The 20,006-nt window shown below is 38.2% G+C and overlaps 1 protein-coding gene across 1 annotated transcript in view; it reads right to left on the reverse strand.

Moving 5' to 3' along the window:
- The window catches only part of TRAPPC11 (trafficking protein particle complex subunit 11), a 56,780-nt gene extending 36,869 nt beyond the window's left edge, over positions 1 to 19,911 (reverse strand). The window contains exons 1-10 of the mRNA XM_003732395.6: positions 19,779 to 19,911; positions 17,131 to 17,355; positions 14,840 to 15,009; positions 14,139 to 14,209; positions 13,038 to 13,152; positions 6,253 to 6,352; positions 5,796 to 5,869; positions 4,059 to 4,155; positions 2,473 to 2,606; positions 1,691 to 1,838 (exon numbers count right to left, since the gene is read on the reverse strand). Coding sequence (XP_003732443.3) covers positions 1,691 to 1,838; positions 2,473 to 2,606; positions 4,059 to 4,155; positions 5,796 to 5,869; positions 6,253 to 6,352; positions 13,038 to 13,152; positions 14,139 to 14,209; positions 14,840 to 15,009; positions 17,131 to 17,334 — 1,113 coding nt within the window. The 5' untranslated portion in view covers positions 17,335 to 17,355; positions 19,779 to 19,911. The remainder of the gene's footprint in view (positions 1 to 1,690; positions 1,839 to 2,472; positions 2,607 to 4,058; positions 4,156 to 5,795; positions 5,870 to 6,252; positions 6,353 to 13,037; positions 13,153 to 14,138; positions 14,210 to 14,839; positions 15,010 to 17,130; positions 17,356 to 19,778) is intronic.
- Positions 19,912 to 20,006: the final 95 nt, after the last annotated feature.

Genomic DNA, 20,006 nt, shown 5'->3' on the forward strand with positions numbered 1-20,006 from the left:
ATTTTAACCAATTCCCTATAGCTATTCATCTTATTTCTGTTTTATAATTAATAAATCTGTGAGAACAACTTTATAAATAAATCTTGTTACTTATCTCAGAATGTATTAGCTGCCTTAGCATTCCCAAAAATTCAATTCTAGGTCAAAAGATATGCATAATTTTAAAGCTTCTCAAATTATTTGATGAAAATATTATTTTACATTTTAACCAATGATATTTATTAATGCCTACTTCCTTATATTCTTATAAAACCTAGTTTTAATCACTTTTTAAAATACTGTGTTCAAATTACAATATGCCAAACTTTAGAAATAGGATTCACACAATAAAATTATAAATCATACAAATAACATGGTAAAAATAGTTAAATCATCATTTTAGAGAAAAAAAATCTGTTCACTTTAAGTGCTAATATGCAAACTATTTGTTTCTGAAACATTTTTAAAAATAGTACTACTGATAATATTCACTCATGTTCAGAGACAAGAACTGAAGGTTTTAAGCAAAAATAAACTGATGTAACTGTACAAATAGAAATGTATTTTTTTTTTTTTTTGAGATGGAGTTTCGCTTGTTACCCAGGCTGGAGTGCGATGGCACGATCTCAGCTCACCTCGGCCTCCGCCTCCTGGGTTCAAGCAATTCTCCTGCCTCAGCCTCCCGAGTAGCTGGGACTACAGGTGCACGCCACCATGCCCGGCTAATTTTTGTATTTTTAGTAGAGATGGGGTTTCACCTTGTTGACCAGGATGGTCTCAATCTCTTGACCTCGTGATCCACCCGCCTCAGCCTCCCAAAGTGCTGGGATTATAGGCGTGAGCCACCACGCCCAGCCATAAATGTATTTATATATGTATAACACGTTCTTAAAGATGTTTATAGGAAAACTGATATTGAAATGTAATCATCCAAGAAAAAGGCAAAAATCAAACATCAAGTTTAAGAAACTATGCAATTAACACTTTTCTTCAAATAGAGCCTTAAGAGTCTCCATACAGGGGGCCAGGCAGGGTGGCTCATACTTGGAATCCCAGCACTTTGGGAGGAGAGGAGGGTGGATCACCTGAGATCAGGAGTTCGAGACCAGCCTGGCCAACATGGCAAAACCCCATCTCTATTAAAAGTACAAAAATTAGCTGGGCTTGGTGGTAGGCACCTGTAATCCCAGTTACTCAGGAAGCTGAGGCAGGAGAATCACTTGAACCCGGGAGGCGAAGGTTGCAATGAGCTGAGATTGCACCACTGCAAGACTCTGCCTCAAAAGAAAAAAAAACAAGGGTCTCCACGCAGGAAAACCCCAGGAAGAGAAAGCAGTCCAGAGACCAGTGGGTCAAAACAGATTTCCGAACTCTTAGAGCAGTGATCACAGAAACAAAACAATGGACTTACAGTGTGACAAGGATGAAAATGTGGCTTTTATTTTAAAGTAATTTTCTCTTGTCTAAACAGTCACTAACTTACTGCCAAACATAAACTAATTTTTCAAAGAAAAACTTCTGCTCAATCCACAGGTAAAAACAGAGTACTCAAACTAAAACCAAAAATCACTATAATTCCTGAAACTATAAAAAATAAAAGCGAATTAAATTTAAGGACTTGAAAAAAATTATCAATACCAATCAGTTCTAGCTTCTTTCAAGAGAAGAATAACTCTCCCACATGCTAGATGACACGGAGTCAGTAACTTACCTCGTGGTTACAGAGGGTTTTTGCGAGCTGTTTCCGCTCCTGGGCATAGTATGCTGCCTGCTGGTAATAGAAACCAGGATTCTGAGTTTGAATAGCTGTTAACCCTAACTTAATAGCTTCATCAAATAAATCTCCAAAGGCCTGGAATCTTAAAAGAAAAAAAGAATCAAGAAATAAAAAAGAATGAAAAGAAAAAGCAGCTTATTTCTGGTAATTCATCCTGGGAACCTTCACTTCAGCAGATTGTATTAAAATGGTGCTACTGACGAACAGTTAATATTTGTTGCAAATTTCTTGGTACATATTAATGCACAGTAATGGTAGGCTACAGACAGGTTCTATATTTAAGTCATCTCTTCTAACAAGTCTTTAGAAATATACCATCAAACTGGATCTCAACATAGATCCTACGACTCAGACACACCTAAGTTGCTGAGAACAATTTCATTCTAGCAATTTTTAAACATCATTCCCAAACAATAGGCTCCATGACAGCAGGAATTTTGTTTACTGCTATATCTCTAGGACCTAGACATTTGGTGGAGACTCAATAGATATATGTTAAATGAAAAAGACGGTACCATCAAATAAATAATTTCCATTAAGGAACTGTATATACAATATCAACGTACAGTATTACCAGAAACATACTTAAGCTACATCACCAAAAACCTACGTGGTGACAAAAACCCTAGTTCAGTTTTAGAACCAAAGTCCATGCTATTTCTCCAAATACTACGTATTATCTTAAAAACATTCTAAAAATACAATGTAAAACATACTGTTTAGACATCCATGCAGCATGCTCAAAAGACAACTCTGCACTTCCAATCTTTTTCTTACAGAAGTCGATGTGTTTTCGGAACTGAGCGATTGCATCCAATGGGGTATTGTGTTGAAAACATAGCCTACAGATCTGCAAAATGTAAAATTGATCCCAAAATAAATGAAAAAAAAAGTCAAAAGGCATCATTTAAAACTATTTTGAGAACACTATAAAAAGACTATGAAATTCCCGTCTCCGAAATTCTTTGCGATACAATTGACTTTCCTCATCAGAATGGTTATGCTAAAAGCAAAGGTTATACAGCCCTTTTAGAATTAAAATAACTCATGTTTGTACATAATTTATTCTACACCTTAGAAAAGCTTTTAAAAAATATGGAATAGAATTTAAAACTTATCCCCAATGAAGAACATAGAGACGGTCTAAAATAAACTGTATCTAACAGGTGATTGAGAAAAGGCAGATTTTCAGTTTTAGATTTGCCACAAAGCTAAAAATTTTCTGTAGCACAATTAAAGCAAAGTACCTCCATATGAAACAAGTATTACAGAAATTCTTGGAAACTTGTGTCTGGCATACTATTTCAAAATACTAATCATACGCATGTATTTGGGACAAAAGGAAAAAAGGAAGAAACAAAGCCTAAATTTATTTCCATGTGCTTGTTACAATTTTCACTTTTATTTTTTAAGTACAAAGGAACACATGAAAAGTCAGTCTCTCATCCATTCCTGTGCCTCAGCCATCTAATCTCCCTTTCTAGAGGCAATCAGTTTCTGGCATATGCTTCTTGATATATTCTACACACTGATAAGGATGCGTGTGTATTTCTATAAAGCTATTGTTTTTGTAAGAATAACGACATCACGCTAAATTTGCTAATCTGTGACTTTATTCACCCTGCAATACATTTTGGATATCATTCCATATGTAGTGACATACAGCTGCCTCATTCTTAATAGCTTTTAATATTTCTTTGTTTACAGTTATAATTTATATAATCAATCACTTCTAACTGGGTTGTTTCTAATCTTTTCCTATTAGAGGAAGACAATGAATTAAAGCATCTATTTGAAACCAAACAGCCCTTCTTGGCTTCTGAGGGCATCTATTCTTATGACATACAATCTTATAATTGACTTCTGAGGGCATCTATTCTTATGACATACAATCTTATAATAAAATGTTCAAACAATAGGTATAAAAGTTTCCTCTAAGGTGAATAGATACACCTTTTCTCTGTCATTAAACCAAGGAGTCACATAGTTCTAGTAAGTTTTATCTTTTAAAACTCAGTAATACAGGCAACTTTCTTCTCAATAACTCTTCCTTGCTCCCACTTAAATAAACAAAAACCAAAAAACCCACCAAACTTTAAAAACCTCTAGAACTTATCAATTCAAAACACAGTATTATAAATAGGCTGCTAAGAATCAAGGCTCTTTCTGAGAAAAAGTATATGAAAGGGGAGAGCATAATCAATCAAATACTAACTTTTCAGAGCAAAAAACTAATTTTGATGTTCAAATTTTAAGAATATAATTTAATATTTAAACACAAATTCCCTGAATTTGGTATTACCTTGTAGTTTATAAATCCTGCTATAGTCTTAATTTCCAGAATATTAGTTTCATGGGCTCTCAATTCGTGTACAAGATTATAGGCGGTCCTATAATTCCTAAATGGGGAGGGTGGTTATTAATGACATAAATTAGTTTAATAAAAGCTTTCTAAGAACAAAATCACTAGAAATAACAGAGAATATTTACTCAACATTTCTAAGGCTCAACAGCTCAATAATAACATACATGTCAATCTCTGATTTCCTGGAAAATGAGTTATTGGTTCATAAATACATGTGAGAGGAATCAACGATTTCATAAACTACAGAACCGTGACATGTGAATTGTTCTGTCATTAACATCTGTCAATAACAAACAGATAACTTAAAAAAGGAAACTGGACAACTGTCCAGAAAAAAATCAGCATTTTGTTACAAAACCTAAGTACTTTAAAGTACCATTACAAGCTCTCAAACAAATAGAAATTGCATTAGCAAAGGTGGTATCAAGACAGTACATGTCAGCTGGGCACAGTGGCTCCAGTCTATAATCCTAGCACTTTGGGAGGCTGAGGCAGGTGGATCACCTGAGGTCAGGAGTTCGAGATCAGCCTGGCCAACATGGTGAAACCCCGTCTCTACTAAAAATACAAAAATTAGCTGGGCATGATGGCGCACGCCTGTAGTCCCAGCTACTCGGGAGGCTGAGGCAGGAGAATTGTTTGAACCCAGGAGGCGGAGGTCGCGGTGAGTCAAGACTGCTCCATTGCACTCCAGCCTGGGTAACAAGAGCGAAACTCCGTCTCAAAAAAAAAAAAAAAAAAAAAAAAAAGGAACTACATTAAAGACAGTTATATGAAGTTGTCGAGATTCAGAAAACACAACTTGGTGCTCTGGTACTTAAACATCTCAAAACAACAACAAAAATAAGATGTTTCTGCAATATTCCTGTGGATAATGGAATTTTTTTTACTTATTTCTATTTTTCTTTCCCCTCTTCAATTCTGGGATAAATAGCTGTTGTTAATACCTTTGTCTTCAAAAATTGAGTTAAAGCTACAAAAAGGTCAAGTTTCATTAAATTCTCCTTGGGAAAAGCAAACGACTAAAATGTTTAACCTCTGCCAGCACACCTGTAACTAACTGACCCTCAAGGCTCTAAGCAGAGACTTCACACGGAAAATGCTACTGACAGATATTATCAATTTTTTTTTAATTAAAGTAACTGAATTTAATAAATGTACTAGTATATAAACCTATAAAAATAAATAGTTCAGCAGCACATATACTAAAACTCAAGCAACGCAGAGATTGGTATGGCTCCTGCGCAAGGATGACGTGCAAATTTGTGAAGAGGTGCATTTAAAAATTTACTTTGGGAAAAAAAAAGTCTGATTTAGATAATGTTTCATGTATGTTATACTTTGGAAAACAGTCTCTTAAGAATTTTACTGCGTATACAAATTAAAATCAGTCAAGAAGATGGGGAAGTTTTTAATATTTCTGTGGCTCATAAAATTTAATAAAACAAGAAAGCTTTAAGATACAATGAAAATTTACTTCCAATAAAAAAATGAAAATTAAAAAAAATAAACCTAAAATATTATATTCCATTCATCTCTAGACTAGTCCCTAAATCTAACCAATATGAACACTTTAGAATGAATTACAGTTTGGGGGAGATTCAGAAATTGCCATGGTATGTTACTGTTAATATAAAAATAGGAAACATTGAGTTTGAAAGCTTAACAACTTACTTCAGCGCATTTTGTGTATCCTGTTTCAACTCACTGAAGAAAGCTATTTTGAACTGATGCCTAACAAATAAAAGCTAAAAAAAGACACACACACAAAAATCACTATTATTTTACATATTCAATTTAAAATGTGAAAATTATCATAATGTTTTTTACAAGAAGACATAAAAGAATGAAGAAAGACACTCAAAACTGAAATCCCACAAGAATTATTCCCACAAATCAGTTACAGTTAGGAAGTCTATACAAATCAGTTACAGTTAGGAAGTCTATACAAAAGAACTTTAAGTGCAAAGAGTTTAATTTAAAAACAAATTAATTTTTAAAAAGCTTTAAAAAATACTTTAGAAATGCTGAAACCATTTAAAACATCATAGTATTAAGAACATACAATAATCACCTCAAAAATAATAATAATCCACTCTAGAATGCTTCTATTATTGCAAAAATCATGTACCTGGTGTGTTGTTTTATTCAAAAATTCTTTATGAGATTTCACTCTTCTGATCTCAGTGTAGTAATAAGTCTGTGCATGTTCATAAAAGGCATTTTCCAATCTGTAAAAAACAAAACCAAACCAGCATTTAAATCTTAGTTATTTTAATCCAAACTTTTCAAGAATCATATTTGTGAGACCTGAAAGTAAAATGGTGACAGAAATATCTATTTTACATTATGATTAAGACGAAGTGAGGCAAAAGATAACCTGAATTTTCAGATGAAAAAGTCTAAAAATGAGACCACCCAAAAACCATTTAAAATTATTTATAATACAAGATATGACAAACAAAAATACCTTTCTCTAATTCATAACAATTTGGTAATCTCTCTCTCTCTTTTTTTTTTTGAGACAGGGTTCGGCTCTGTCACTGCTGGAGTGCAGTGACGCAGTCTCGGTACACCACAACCTCTACTTCCCTGGTTCAAGCAATGCTTGTATCTCAGCCTCCCGGGTAGCTGGGACTACAGGCACATGCCACCACACCTAGCTAATTCTTGCATTTTTAGTAGAAATGAGGTTTCACCGTGCTGGCTAGCCAGGCTGGTCTCCATCTCCTGACCTCAAGTGATCCACCCACCTCAGCCTCCCAAAGTGCTGGGATTAGGATTACAAGCGTGAGCTACTGCTACTGGTGTACAATTTGGTAATCTCTAAAAGTACATTCACCCCTACTATTTTATATATTTATAAACATTCTGAAAAACAATTATTAAACACTCAATTAGATTTCACTTTTTTCATGATTTTAGTATTTAGTATTTAAAAGAATAAGAAAACTAACAGGGAAAGAACCGAAAATGAGAACTGGCAAATAAGGTGAAAACATTTGTGTGATTTAAATCCGCCTTCATTCTATAACTTTGAGATGACATAGGAACAAGAAAATCTGACCAGAGATAGATGCACAACTCAAGCTTTCTTTGGTGAAAAGAAGTTATCGGGAGTCATCTGCCGAGGGCTTGAAAGAAAGCAGAACTCAACCAGATAAAAGATGAACTTAAAAATCAGGTATTATATTTTAAATTTGATTTTCTAGGTTAAGATTTTTTTGTTTTTTTTGAGACAGAGTCCCGCTCTGTCGCTCAGGCTGGAGTACAGTGTGCCATCAAGGCTCGCTGCAACCTCAGCCTCCTGGGCTCAAGTGATCCACCCACCTCAGTCTCCCGAGTAGCTGGGACTAGAGGCATACACGACCACACCCAGCTAATTTTTGTATTTTGTGTAGAAACAGGGTTTCACCATGTTGTCCAGGCTGGTCTCAAATATCTGCGCTCAAGTGATCCATCTGCCTCGACTTCCCAAAGTGTTCGATTACAGGCCCCACATCCAGCCTTTTAAGATTTTTCTATGTTCAAAACTGCAGTTTTAAAAATGTTAAAATATGACAAAATTAGATTCTAACCTTGAACCAAATAATGTGTGAAGGAATGTATTAACCTAAGCTGTCCTTTAAATTTTGCAAATGGGTAGGAACAAGGCACTGACTAGAAAGTTTAATGTTATGGTAGCCAGAAATATGCCTACAGGCTATTCTGAATGGTTAAAAAAAAATCCTTCTGAATAGAGAATCAGTATTATTAATCGAGACTGTCTCAGTAAATATTGAAGATAAGCATGGTTTTAGTTTTCAAACTGAATGTGTACTCAGAGATAAAACACCTGTTAAACAATCAATACAGAGGACTGAGAGCAAGTAGGCTTGCTAAGTGCTATTCTTTCCTCTAAGCTGAGGGATGGAGTCAAATCCTTCCCTCTCTTTAACTCTGTAACTGGCTACAGAGATATCACTGGATACAGCATAAATGTTGTAAGACTTCCACTTTTTAATTCATACACTTCATTATTATTTGAGGCTTATTTGGAAAAAAACCTTAAACAGCTTTAAAAACGTAAATAAATGACAGATCTAGTCAAGATTTAAGGGGGTTAGTGAAAAAACCAATTCTTTTAGCAGATACTCAAACATCACACTTTTAAGGTAACACTGAACAATTAAGAATACTCTTTTAAGGAAAGAGATCTTGAGTTTTCTTTGTTGCACAATTTTAAAAATCCAACTGATTCAGTCTTCCCATTTCGTGATTTAAACTAGCTGAACTTTAAATGTCCATGCTTTTTAATGAAGTCCTCTGTCCCAAATAATCACGACTTCCCTCCCACTAATCCACACCTTCAAGCACAGCTGCGGGCCTTCCTTTTCCTTAAAACCTTCCCAGATCACTTTTATTCATTTCTTCTCTGAAATCCTATAGGACTTACAAGCTATATCACAGAACGTAAACTTGCAGTGCTCTGCGGGACTTAAAATGCATGCCTTCTGTCTCCACAATTAAATCAGCTCCTTTATGAAGCTCAGGTTAATGAACCTGATCAACCTGTTTTGAGCTAGACACAATGCACACATGCATACATACACACACATACGAACACAGTAAACTTTTAATTACAAGCAGTTCCCTATTCTAACTTTTTATTAGAAGACATGATATTTACTCTTAGCAGTACTCAGACAAAGATCACCTGGAGTCTATTTCTGCTACCACTGCACTAGTGTATCAAGCAAGCATGTTTTTCAGAGCACACAAACATCTATTTTAGCCATTGCAATTGAACTTTGAAAAACTAGCACTACTCCAGCAAAGAGAGCGACCAGTTTTCAGATGAAGGACATTCAAGCTTCTAAGTTATAGATTCAGATTTATGTCTAAAAGGAAAGAGAGGTTCCCAAATTGTGTAAAGTGCGTAAGAGGCAAAGATACTCACACAGCTTTGGAGGACAAGAGTCGGAACTACTGTACATGTAAAAGGAAGTTATCATATGAAGGGTTGATCCTGTGCTAAAGGCTGAAAATAAAGGGCCTAAGAGCAGAAGCAGGAGCAGCAGTCAGGGCTGGGGGGTGGAGGGCAGGGTCCTTACATCCCTTTTTCCTTTCCCCTCCAGCCTTTTCAGTAAAGAGAGACAGAAGGGAGAGTTCAATACTGCTTCAATACTGTCCCACCCAGCCAAATGCTTATGGTAGTTCCAATTTTTAGTTTATGGAAAGACAAAGATCAGAGACACAAATCTAACTGCATGGGTCTGTACATCTGCATATGTTGTTCTGTATGTTTAACAATGAATTCAGGCCCACTGAAATTCTTCGCTCGAAAGAATTTTAAACTAATTAGAAAACTACTTCTAGGCCTGGAACAGTGTGCAGGAACAGTGGCTCATGCCTGTAATCCCAGCACTTTGGGAGGCCGAGACAGGCGGATCACCTAAGGTCAGGAGTTCGAGACCAGCCTGGCCAATGTGGTAAAACCTCAACTCCACTAAAATTACAAAAATTAGCCGAGCGTGGTGGTGCATGCCTGTAGTCCCAGGCACTCAGGAGGCTGCGGCAGGAGAATCACTTGAACCTGAGAGGCAGAGGTTGCAATAAGCCGAAATTGCGCCACTGCACTCCAGCCTGGGTGACATAAGACGACTTCATTTCAAAATAAAAAAGAAAAGAGAAAAAGAAAACTTTCCAGAGCCATTTGTGGCACGTCCTCTCTATAGTACAACTTTCCTCCGAAAAGCATTTACTTTCTTACTCATTATTAAAATGCCATCTTTGTTTTGAAAGGCAAAGTATGTATGTGGTTTTTAAATACTTGCTAGTTAGCATGACACAGACAGCCTACTGCCCTAAGAAGAAAGGTGTGAAAATTGGGAACACTTACTTTTTAATAAAAGAAAAATTCTTACTCATATCATTAACTTGGACAACTCATGTATTTTGCTTTGAGATGATCAGCAAACTTCTCCAATACAAAAGATTGTCACAATCATTCCCAATGGATCACAGAAGGTTTAGAAAGATTTTGACACTTAAAAAAACACAAATGAAATCACTGTAGCATGTATATGTAATACATTGAAAGGCTCTGAAATCGCAGGAATAAGCTGCCATCACTAGCTCCACTACTTCCCTCCCAGATCAATGAGATGAAGATTTCCTGATATTCAGTTTACTCTCTCTCTTAAGATAAAATATAAATATGAAGAAAGGGTGTATGCTCCCTTATCTCCAGTGGGCTGTCTTATGCACTCCCCATCTCATATCCACATACTGGAGGCCACGGACCCAGGGCACTTGCTTTTTCATCAGTTATTCTGATCATGTATTTCTTATTTAAATGTTTCATTATCCCCAATAAAACCACAAGTAGTTAAAGGTAGAGCGTCATCCTCTGTTTCCCTTGAATCCATGACCACACTAAATTTGAAAGTGGAGGAGGGCAGGATCACTAAGGGTTAAGGCAGGGTTCTCAAGCTCAGCACTGCTGACATTTTGGCCAGGTCATTCTCTGTTGTGCACAGCTGTCCCACACACTGTAGAGGGTATAGCAACATCCCTGGACTCTACCCACCAGAAGCCAATACAGCAACCCCCTCAGTTGCGGCAATCATAAAAGTCTCTGGGCATTACCAAATAGGCTCTGGAAGGTAATACTGCTTGGTTAAGAGTCACTATGGCAGGGTATAGCACAGAGGACAATGGCTTTCTAAAGGAGTCTTCATTGAACTAAGCCTTAAACGTTGAATAAGAGAGAGCCCAGAAAAGGTGAGCTGGCAGGTGGGCACGAGTATGAAAGCATCTGATGAGTATGAACAGCACTGTGACTAGGGAGGCACTGAAGGGGACAGTCAAGGGGGAGGTGGCCAAGCCTGGTGCGCTGAGGCCAGCTGTGATACTGGGATGAGCCTCAGTGGAAAGAAAAGCCGCCTGCGTGTGCTACCAGTTGTTTCTCTCCTCTCTCTGTTCCCTATTGGTTATATGTCTGCATTTAAGAAACAAAACTCAACCAGCCGCGTTGGCTCAAACCTGTAATCCCAGCACTTTGGGAGGCCCAGGCAGGTGGATCACCAGGTCAAGAGATCGAGACCATCCTGGCCAAGATGGTGAAACCCCGTCTCTACTAAAAATATAAAAATTAGGGCCGGGCGCGGTGGCTCACGCCCGTAATCCCAGCACTTTGGGAGGCCGAGGAGGGTGGATCACGAGGTCAAGAGATCAAGACCATCCTGGTTAACATGGTGAAACCCCACCTCTGCTAAAAAATACAAAAAATTAGCTGGGCATGGTGGTGTGTGCCTGTAATCCCAGCTACTCAGGAAGCTGAGGCAGGAGACCTGCCTGAACCCAGGAGGTAGAGGTTGTGGTGAACCGAGATTGCGCCATTGCACTCCAGCCTGGGTAACAAGAGCGAAACTCCATCTCGAAAAAAAATATATAGTTAAAGGTAGAGCGTCATCCTCTGTTTCCCTTGAATCCATGACCACACTAAATTTGAAAGTGGAGGAGGGCAGGATCACTAAGGGTTAAGGCAGGGTATATATATATATATAATATATACCCTGGGCATTACCAAATAGGCTCTGGATATATATATATAGTATATATATATAAATTAGCTGGGTGTGGTGGTATGCACCTGTGGTCCCAGCTACTTGGGAGGCTGAGGCAGGAGAATTGCTTGAACCCGGGAGGTGGAGTTTGCAGTGAGCCGAGATTGTGCCACTGCACTCCAGCCTGGCACCTGGCAACAGAGCGAGACTCTGTCTCAAAAAAAAAAAAAAAAAGAAACAAAACTCATTTATTCCTTTCCTCGGAATTCCAAGCAATTATCTCAATGTTATCCTTGGTGCCACTGATTTGATTTTCTGTGGTGTGAATTCTACTGTTAGTCTGAAGAGTTATTTTGCTAATTGCAATTAAGTTTCTTTGCAATTCATCTTTTCATTTGATCCTATTCCTTTGCATGTTCTCTGCTAAATGTATGCTTCTCTCTTAAAAGCCTAGTCATTTATATATGGGTGAGAAGGCCAGATAACCTCCTGCAGTGGATCATTTTCAGAGGTTTGCTTCTGAGAAAGAAACAAATGCAAGACCAGCAATAATCAAAAATCAATAAAACTGCCTATGAGTTAAAGAACACTTATGCAGAATGAAAAGGAAAACCATTTTACAGTGAAAATCAATGAAAATATTCATATCTAAATACATCCTAGCGTAAAAACTACTATGCAACTTCTTTGTAACAATAAATGCTACACAACAGTGAATAATGGCCACATAGTTTCTGAGGTAATGTTGTGTCTCCAGGTAATCTGCCCTCTACACACAAAGGCTTATAAAGATATTTAAGATATGATAGAGCTCAGACCCTTCCTAAAAAATTACTTACATGGATACATCAACATATCAAGAATGAAGCAAAAAGAGGCCAGAATGGGATGGAGACACTCATAAAAAAGGACACACATGTCACTCAAGGACATGAGGTAATTACTGCAAAGTACAATGGAAAAGCATATAAACCTTTTCCCTTACATAAAGCTGACCTAGATGCAGGTACGGAAGGGTGTTAATGAGGTGATGGTAAGTGGAAGATCACTGTGTACCATGTGATCACATTTATGTCTTTGTGTCTGTGGGTGTGGCGTGTATACTGTAAAGAAATACATATATCTGCTCCTATACAAAACGATGTTTGTTGGAAGGAAACTTAAGAAACTGTTGATAGTGGTTACCTCAGGGAATTGGAAAAGGTTAAGAATTTAACAAAGGAGGCTTTTATTTTTACATTATTATTTTACATTATTGTTTTTCATGAACATGACTTAAAAACAATAATAAATAAATGGTTCTAAGCTAGCAATTTCTCAATTCTCAATAATGTAAAGAACAAACCCTTCAAAGACCCCTGCTTACCTTATTATATAACCCACGAGGTGGTCAGTGTGTGGCAGTACAAACAAAGACTTTCCTGAGAGTTCGCACGCGTGGCACAAAGCTGCAGCCCTTTCTGACGCCATGACGTCTTCTCCTGGTGACAATCCCCGTAAAGATGAAAAGAGAAATCAAATAACTAATTAGGAATAAAAACCCATACAACTTTTCATCATACCCAGAGGACTCAGGGGCTCCTTGAGAGCTGTGTGTGGTTCTTAGAAGTTACATAGTATATGCCTTTTAGGAAAACACTGTGGGATTTTCTACTGAGCCAGGATAGGAAGCCAAGTAATGCCAACAGACATACCACAAAACTATTTCAAAAAAATAACTAAAAATGGAAGAAGCCTCCAAAATCATTTTGAATACTGTAAGTCTCGACAAAAGTGGAAGTAAGTATTTGAAACTAACACATTTTCCTAGAGGAAACCACAAATCCTATAGCCCTTTTCTTTGTCCTACAGAAAATTAATAAAAAAATTTCATATAAGGAATACAGTTTCAAATAGATCTTAGATAAGTAAATTACAATCTTTTTAGAACGCTTTGGAAGCCAAAAAAATTATCTTCTTGTAAAAAACTTTAAGCGAATTAATCATTTTGTGAATTAAACGTCCCTTCCCATATCGCCTACATAAGAAGGCAAGTGGGACTAGGGGAACAGGATTCAAGATTTGCATTTTTTACTATCTTTACTTTTTTTTACAATAAGCATTTATTCATGTGTCATTGGTGTCTTTTATTTATTTATTTCTTTTTCTGAGACAGTCTTATTTTGTCACCCAGGCTGGAGTGCAGTGGCGCGAGCTCGGTTCACTGCAACCTCTGCCTCCCAGATTCAAGGGATTTCTTCTGCCTCAGCCTCCCGAGTAGCTGGGACTACAGGCACATGCCACCATACCCAACTACTTTTTTATTTTTAGAAGAGATGAGATTTCACCATGTTGCCCAGGCTGGTCTCGAACCCCTGACATCAGGTGATCTGCCCGCCTCGGCCTCCCAAAGTGCCTGGATAACAGGTGTAATCCAATAAAAATTGGAGGTATAAAATAATTAACTAATTAATTAGACTTCTGATACCTGGGGGCAAAGGGGTTTTCTTCTGAATCAGAACCACTGCAACTTTTGTATTTCTTCCTTGTAAACTTTGCCTGCAATGAAAGAGCAAGAATAAAATTAATTATTTTAACTTAAAAAAAAATGTATCCATGACTTCACATAAATTACAACCTTAGTAATACAACCGAAGATAAACTTCAACTAAAAAAACCAAGATCAGAGGAAATCTTTGTCTGCACACAAAGCACATATGCCACAATGATTTGAATTCTAAAAGTATGATCTCACACCTTCTAATCTTAAAAATCTGCCTTAAAAGCAAAAGATTAATATATACTTGTATGTAAAAGTTACAACTTAATTCTTTATGGTGATACATTGCAAAGTAGTCACCCAAAAGAAAGAATTATTTGAAATTTAAACAGTGATAAAGCAAAGTGTTCTCAAAGACTAAACAGTATATTACTCTGTCTCCAAAATAGATAATAAATGCAAGAATAACATTTGGAAATTCAGACCAATTAGTCTTCTAAATTTTTTCACATACCCAGCATTATATACAGTCAATAATTATGCTACCTGAGAGGAAGCGAACAAGATTCTCTGGAGGTCAATCCCAAAGTGACCACTGCAGTCTGAACAGTACTCTGTTGCCTTCAAGAAATGTTAGTGATTAACACACATGTGCAAACTGACTGCCACCCTGACAGAGGAGATCATACCTGACTATTTCCACTCTGGTGGCGCACTCAGACTGCTTTTCTTTCCACTGTGGCTCATCCCAGTCCAGTTCATAGAATACAACCACCAGGGCTGGCACCAGATTCAGATGCTTATTCATCCAGCCAGTCTTTAAGATCCCTTTAGGAATGTACCACTCATAGGAAGTTCTCTACAAACATTGGCAAAAGTTGAAAAGTTACCTAACAGCAGCAGAAACCATCTGTTACTGAGTGCCAGGCGCTTTATGTGCATTACTCTCATTCAATATACACACCCCCTATTTTTGATTAGGAAACTCAGGCTTACAGATTCAGCAAGAATTAGTAAGTGTTGAAGGTGGAATCTCAACCCTAGAGAAGCTATACTTTCCAGTTAAAGAATGACTAAAGCCAGAGTTTCTATCAGCCTCATAACTAAATGCATAAAATGATGACACATGTCTAATGATGTCAAGGGTCTCAAATACTTTGTTAAAAAAAAAGTAGCCCATTTCCAGGTAAATTCTACTTATATTCTTCACCATTACAGCTTCTGTTCTTATATAACTTTTAAAATAAAATATTATCTAGAATCCAATATGGCTTTATTTCTGACACATACTGCCGTGATGGCATTTTACCTCACTTGTGGATGAAGCAAAAAGCAGAGAACAGGTCTTAAACAGAAGCCTAACAGCAGCCGCTTGGGTCTGAGCACTAAGTGCCGCAGAGTGGGAAGGGATGCTGTAGATTTCAGTGTCAGCCCTAAAGAATGCAGTGGAAACCTCACATTCCTTCCAAATCACCCGCGCTGACTCAGACTACTCCACTTCATGTTGCTGAAGTGTCTACCTCCAGTAACGGAACATGAGGTCAGTAAGGAAGCCTGACACAAAGTAACATGGGATTCAGCCATGAGCTGGGAATAGAGAAATGAAAAGTAGCCTGAGTTCGAGCACTGAGAAAGGAGAAAAAGGGGCTTGTGGTCTGGGGCCCTGCCTTCCTGACACAAACATGACACTAAAAAAAAATCATCAGGTCAATGTTGGAGACCAGCCTGGCCAACATAGTGAAACCCCATCTCTACTAAAATACAAAACTTAGCTGGGTGTGGTAGTGGGCACCTGTAATCCCAGCTACTTGGGAGACTGAGGCACGAGAATTACTTGAACCCCAGAGGCAGAGGTTCCAGTGAGCCAAGATCATGCCATTGCACTCCAGCCTGGGTGATGAAGTGAGACTCCATCTCAAAAAAAAAAAAAAAGAAAGAAAGAAAAAATAATAATCATGAAAAGGCCAGGGCTGGGGTGCTATTATTTGCACAACTTCAGACAGCTCAGTTTCTAAGGCTGGGTATATAAAACGGTGTCTCCTGTGTGTGGTTCTCAAACACACACACCCAATAATCAGCTGGTGACCAAGTCCTACATTCTCTGAGACCAAGTGGGGAGGCCTGCAATCTACATTTTAAATAAATACCCCAGGTTATGGTGACACATTTGGTCCAGAGACTGCTGTGTCAGAGACACTGTTTTAGGACAAAGGAAAAAAAAAAGATATGGGTCAGAAGTAAAAGGGTTTCATCACCTGACTTTCAAACCAACCTCATAAGATTACGATAAATAACAAATCAGCCAATATACATAAACTGCATAAAACAGGAAACTACCTTACTGCTATTTCGCAACTATGTTAGCTATTCATGATGCTACCATCATGATAATAATTACCGTCTAAGGTACAGCAGTGTCTACTACGTTGTTCGCCTTAAAAGTCAGTTTTGAACTTAAGACCTTTCTTCTTTCCACAATGAATAAACTGCCTTAGTTTATGTTTAACTCCTCAAGAACAGGGAACCTGTCTTACTTCAATTCGTATCACCAGCTTGTTGCAGGTACCTACCGCAAAGCAAGTGCTCAAAACATCTGTGAAACTGAACCAAACTGCACAGACCATGGGATTCTACAATGACATTGGTAATGGTGGTGGGGAATGCAAGAGCTTCCTTGTAGAGTGTGGACTATGTTAAAAATATGGAGACTCGAAGTTTTTCTCTACAAACAAAAATGGGGAAACCTAGGCTCATAAGATACAAAGCTTTATAAAGTTATTATTCCTCTGGAGTTTAAAAAAATAGAACTATTATTAAACATACATGCAGTGTATTACATGAAAATGCCTAAGGCTCTCTTTATGCACCTCTGTAACCACTGTCTTGATAAACTCAGCACATACAACAGAACAAAAAAGACACACACACATTCATACACACACAGAGACGGGAAGAACACACCCCATCACGATGCCATTACCTTGGGTCTACATTTGGGATACTCATGGTCACCTGGGAGCACCTTGAAAGAAATTGGTACCCGATCAGCTCTCCGATTGGCACAGAAGGCATCCCAGACAGCTCGATGGACTGCATTATAAACTACATCCAGGCCCGTCAGAGTAACAAAAGCCATAGGCCGGCAACATAATTCCACAGGGAAGTCCCACTGTGTGGGGCTCATGTTTATGACGTCACGAAAAACCTGAAATACAAACGTTAATGCACTCATAATTCATTTTTAAAAACTCATCTTCATTTCTAATACATGAGTCTCCATTTAAAAATCACTACCAAAAAAAAAAAATCATTACAAAACCAGGTGTGGTGGCTCATGTGTAATCCCAACACTTTGGAAGGCTGAGGCAGGTGGATCACTGGAGGCCAGGAGTTCGAGACCAGCCTAGCCAACAAATAAAACCTCATCTTGACTAAAAATACAAAATATAATCTCCAAAATATAATCTATTTATAATCTAATTGGCTGGGCATGGTGATGTGCACTACAAGTGCACACTTGATCTCTTGACCTCGTGATCTGCCCACCTCGGCCTCCCAAAGTGCTGGGATTACAGGCTTGAGCCATCACACCTGGCCTGTAACAAGGTTCTTTTAAAAGGTAATCTACACCAGTATATTACAGAGAATTCAGGACAGGCATAAGTGGCTCATGCCTATAATCTCAGCACTTTGGGAGGATGAGGCCAGAGGATTGTTGAGGCCAGGAGTTGGAGACCAGCCTGGGCAACATAGTGAGAGCCTGTCTCTAAAAGAAATAAAAAAGAAAACAGCTGGACATGGTGGCGTGCACTTGCAGTCCCAGCCACTGGGGAGCCTGAGATGGGAGGATCATTTGAGTCTAGGTGTTTAAAATTACAGTGAACTATGATTGTGCCACTGCACTCCAGCCTGGGTGACAGAGCAAGATCATGTCGCACACACACAAAAAGTTATTCCAAACAAAATTATCACTATATTTTTAATATAATCTTATTTGAAAAAGAGTATGTCGTGAGGCTCTTTTAAAAGGTGATCTACACTGGTATATCATAGAGAAGTTGAATATAATCTTTGCGAAAAGTGAGGCACGCTTAGGCTAATACTTGATTCCAAAACACGGAATATTTTTAACTGAAAGGTTAATTTAGGAAAGACTATTAGGTTCCTCATGTTTAAGTACTGAAAGAACAATAGGTATTGAATAAATGATTTACAAAGCTTGCCAGAAATGTCTACAATGGATAGTTTTAGAACTGTTTAAATATTTTTAGGACAGGATTAAGTTATGAGGACACAGGACTGCATGTTGACAGAAAGAAACAGTCTAGTTATGGGCATTTGGGAATGAAAATTAAAAAGAGGTGACCAGACCAGGCTCAGTGGCTCACACCTGTTATCCCAGCACTTTGGGAGGCTGAGGCAAGATCAGGAGGTCAGGAGTTCAAGATCAGCTTGATCAATAAGTGAAACCCCATTTCTACTAAAAATACAAAAATTAGCTGGGCATGGTGGCGCGCACTTGCAGTCCCAGCTACCTGGGAGGCTGAGGCAGAAGAATCCCTTGATCCCAGGAGGCAGAGGTTGCAGTGAGCCAAGATGGCGCCACTGCACTACAGCCTGGGCGTCAGAGAAAGACTATCTCGACGAATACAAAAAGAGGTGACCGAAATGCAATACAGGTACCTTTGCTTAATAAGAAAGAGTCTACACTAGAGGCCATCTCCTGGAATAACTCCAGAGGCCCAAAAGACATTAGCTGTGGACTTTGAATATGGAGTTGAAATAAGAGGAACTATAAATGACTGTGTCATACAATGGATGTATGAGCCACATAAATAAATTAAAATTTTCTAGTAATCATATTAAAAAGTAAAAAGTAGAATTCAATATTCCATTTAACCCAGTACAGTATGTCCAAAATATTACCATACTGGCACTAATATAAAAGTTATCCATGACATATTTTACCTTCTTTTATACTAGGTCTTCAAAATCTGGTGTGTATTTTACGCTCACAGCACATCTCAATTCAAAGTAGCCTTTTTCAAATGCTTGATGTAGCTGCTGGCTACAGAATTGGACAGCAGAGATCTAAATTATGAAAAATCTGTCCCAAAATGACTGCATGAAAATTGTATGGGAAATCCTTGCTACGTTCTCCTATGGCACTTGAAATGGTCGTGCTTAATTCTGCAGCAAAGGAATGAGAACAAGAACACCGATACCGCACAGGCGCAGACTGAATGGATCTCAATGACAGCCTGGAAGGAGAAATTTCGGGTATCCTGGAAGAAGCCAATGGAGCAATCAACGAAACGATACAGGAAAGGAAGCGCAGCTATACAAAGTGAATAATGGATGGGAGATCAAGTAGCGCAAGGGAAATAAACTGGCAACTAGCGTGGAAAGAAACGTGACCCAATCAAAGTGGCAGCTAAAGAAAGCCCCTAACCTAAAGTGGTTACTATTTTTTTTTTTTTAATGAACTGGAAGTTCAGCATGCAGGACACAAGGCTACTAAGAATGGGATTCGGAGATGTCCAACTACAAAACCAGGTGCTTCGATGCTAAAGAAGAGAAGTAACAACCCCACCTAGGAAAAACACCGTCCCCGTAGTGGCAGTGTACCTGCTCTGGTAGTTCCAGGGAGGAAAGGTGGAGAAATAATCTTGCAGTCCCTAAAGGCAGGTATCTTCCTCCTCCTATTCCCCTGTGTTAAACCTGGTAGGTCCTAGAAATGGGTGCGTCTTTCCTTGGGTCTGAAAGAGAAGTGCCCGGATTGCACCCGTCGATGCAATAGCAAAACGCAGGCCCCCAAACCAGCATTGCTAAGAGCTAGCTCTCTTCCTCGGCGGT

The sequence above is a fragment of the Callithrix jacchus genome, chromosome 3 (genome assembly GCF_049354715.1).
Source record: "Callithrix jacchus isolate 240 chromosome 3, calJac240_pri, whole genome shotgun sequence".
Taxonomy (NCBI): Eukaryota; Metazoa; Chordata; class Mammalia; order Primates; family Cebidae; genus Callithrix; species Callithrix jacchus.